At 39.8% G+C, this 2,624-nt stretch overlaps 1 protein-coding gene across 1 annotated transcript; it reads right to left on the reverse strand.

Moving 5' to 3' along the window:
* Nucleotides 1–517: 517 nt before the first annotated feature.
* LOC118835883 (60S ribosomal protein L30-like) lies at nucleotides 518–865 on the reverse strand. The gene has a single exon (XM_036743176.1). It carries the CDS (start codon nucleotides 863–865, stop codon nucleotides 518–520), a length of 348 nt encoding a protein of 115 aa, XP_036599071.1.
* Nucleotides 866–2,624: the final 1,759 nt, after the last annotated feature.

The raw sequence follows: 2,624 nt of genomic DNA on the forward strand, positions 1-2,624 counted from the left end.
ATATCCTTTATGTTCTTAGGAATTCCTCATTGGTTATATGGTACTCACACCTAGGTTTCAACCACCATGAACATTCAGTTGCTTCTGTGTGATTCATTTTTAGTTTTTTAGAGCGTCATATTCCTGGTTATTCTTCAGCCATACAGCGATTCCAGTAAATCATTTGTATTGTAAAGATGGCCCTTTGCTGTTATGGGAAGTTTGGGGTCAATTTCCCCAAACAATTCAGCCCACTCTCCTGGTTGTCAACTCTGGGCTCAGCTCATTTTCCTTCAGCACTCTCTGTCCCAGATGCACATACTGCAGGACAAGTTCTAGAAAATGTCCATAGAGATACATGTTGAATTCTGGGTCATTTGGTTCACCAAAAGAAAAAACGAATATTAATGCTGTATCTGAATTTTAGGCATAAAGTCTGCCAGAGGCAATTTCTATTAATTTATCATTATTCTAAATCCAAGTATTTCTTTTTTTTAAAACAAGTTTTGGCCAGTTTATTAAAGTATTCTTTTACAGTTTACTTCTCACTGGTCTGTTCTGGCATGCTTCTAATGATATCAGAATCACCTGGATCAATGATAGCCAGTGTACATACTCTGTAGTACTTCCCACATATCGTACCCAATTCAGTGTTATTGCCACGGTAGTGATGTATGTCAGTTTTGGCCAACATAGCGTAATATTCAGTCTCTGATTTCCTCAAGGCTGGGCAGTTGTTGGCTAAGAGGACCAATGTGGCTTTGCCTTGCCGCATCGTTTTCAGGGTCTGTTTGTAGCCTAGCATGTACTTGCTGCTTTTCATGACCAGCTGGAGCCTCAAGTTGATGGACTCCAGCAACTTTTTCGTCTTCTCTGCGACCACCATCTTCCTGCCTGCAATGCAGGAGGACCCTCAGCCAGACACCTGCTGCCAAGATGGCCGGGAAGCGAGAAAGGCAATCCAAGTATTTCTAGCTTAGAGAGGGCGATATCCAAACTGGCAGAGTCCTCTCACATATTCACACATGTCTGTCTAACACAAGCCATTTTGAAAAAGCATAGGAATCTTGAGGGGGCAGGAAGGTGGCAGAAGTAATATCTGCATAGTGGACAGAGGCACTACAATAGCGGATAGGGTGCCAGGCTGGGAGTCAGGAATACTCAGCTGTGTGACCCTGTTTGCCTCAGTTTCCTCATCTGTAAAATGAGCCAGAAAAGGAAATGGAAAACCACTTCAGTATCTCTGCTGAAAAAACCCCAAATGGAGTCACAAAGAGTCAGACACGACTGAAAAACAACTGAACGAGGAATCTGGAAAAGGAAAATGTTGCAGTCTGATAAAACACAGCTCACGGTTTCCCTTATATTTCTTCTAGAGTAACAATAATCAGTCTTTCCAGAGCTCTCCTAGAGTAACATTCTCCTAAAGCCTCTCAATTTCATTTTAATCATTCCCCTCAGGAACTCTCCCTTAGCTGGTTTCAGGCAACCTGAAATAATCAAAAGGACTTTTTTGGATGAACGAGGAAAGAGTGCATTGTCTTTGAGTGGGCCATAACTCTGCTTCCTTTAGGGGATAGAGAAAGGTGACCATAATGGTTACACTGGAGGTATTTCTCCTTCTAAGTCTAGTTCCCAGCCTTAATTCATTTTCTAGGTATCTTTCATTCTTGACTCATTACATACTAGCTTAAGAGAAAAGACTTGAATGGCAACCATTTTGTTTCCTGAGAAGTTTGATTAACTAGTGTAAGATTTCTTTCCTTAAGGTAAGGATTTTAGACTGAAGAAGTATTTATTTATTAATTAATGTTCTCAGGTGAATTAAAAGGAAGGTTTTAATATGTTTCCAGAGGTCTTTCCAGAGTGGATGGACAGGCCAAATTCCTTTGAGTCAAGCAGGAGTGTGCTGGTAAATGAGCTCTCAAAAAAAATGTATATACAACACACTTTAAAGTTTAACCTGCAATATTAATTAACACTTTCTCCTTAAGTCTAAATAATCAACAAAACAATAAATGAAACTCTTATTTGTAGAGTTTGCTGATTTCCAAGGTATAAATTCTCACATTGAAAATTGAACTGGTTCTCTCAAGCTTGATCTAGCTGATTCTAGCTGGTTCTAGACAAATCAACAAATATTTATTAAGTGCCTTCTATATGCTAGCATGTAGTGCCAGCTGTACATGTGCTAAGCACTGGGAATGCAAAGAAAATGAAAAGACAGTCCTTGCTCTCTAGGAACTCATAATCTGATAGGGGAGACAAGGTAAATGATTATACAATATGGGGTGAAACTAGGAAGCATAATTACTTGATTTCTTGTAGAAATTGTAGAAACCCTTCAGTCACCTGGTATCTTTAATATTAAAATATCCCCAACTCCTATATAAGGATGCAGTAAAGAGGTTTGTCTCATCCACTGTTAAAACAACTACTTGCTGCCCTTAGATGAGAGACCCTGCAGTTTTGTCTAAAAGGATTTCTTTCACAATTGTAAAAGTACTTGTTCTCTTCGTCTCGTCTCCTTGTCCTTGAATGGGGAATATATTCTTATTCCTAGAAACCAAGCCCCAGAGTTCATTGGCATGAGACACTCTCCTCGTTGGTGGAGATCAACCCATTTTCTCTGTGTGAGGGGCTGA

This window comes from Trichosurus vulpecula, chromosome 2 (assembly GCF_011100635.1).
Source record: "Trichosurus vulpecula isolate mTriVul1 chromosome 2, mTriVul1.pri, whole genome shotgun sequence".
NCBI lineage: Eukaryota > Metazoa > Chordata > Mammalia > Diprotodontia > Phalangeridae > Trichosurus > Trichosurus vulpecula.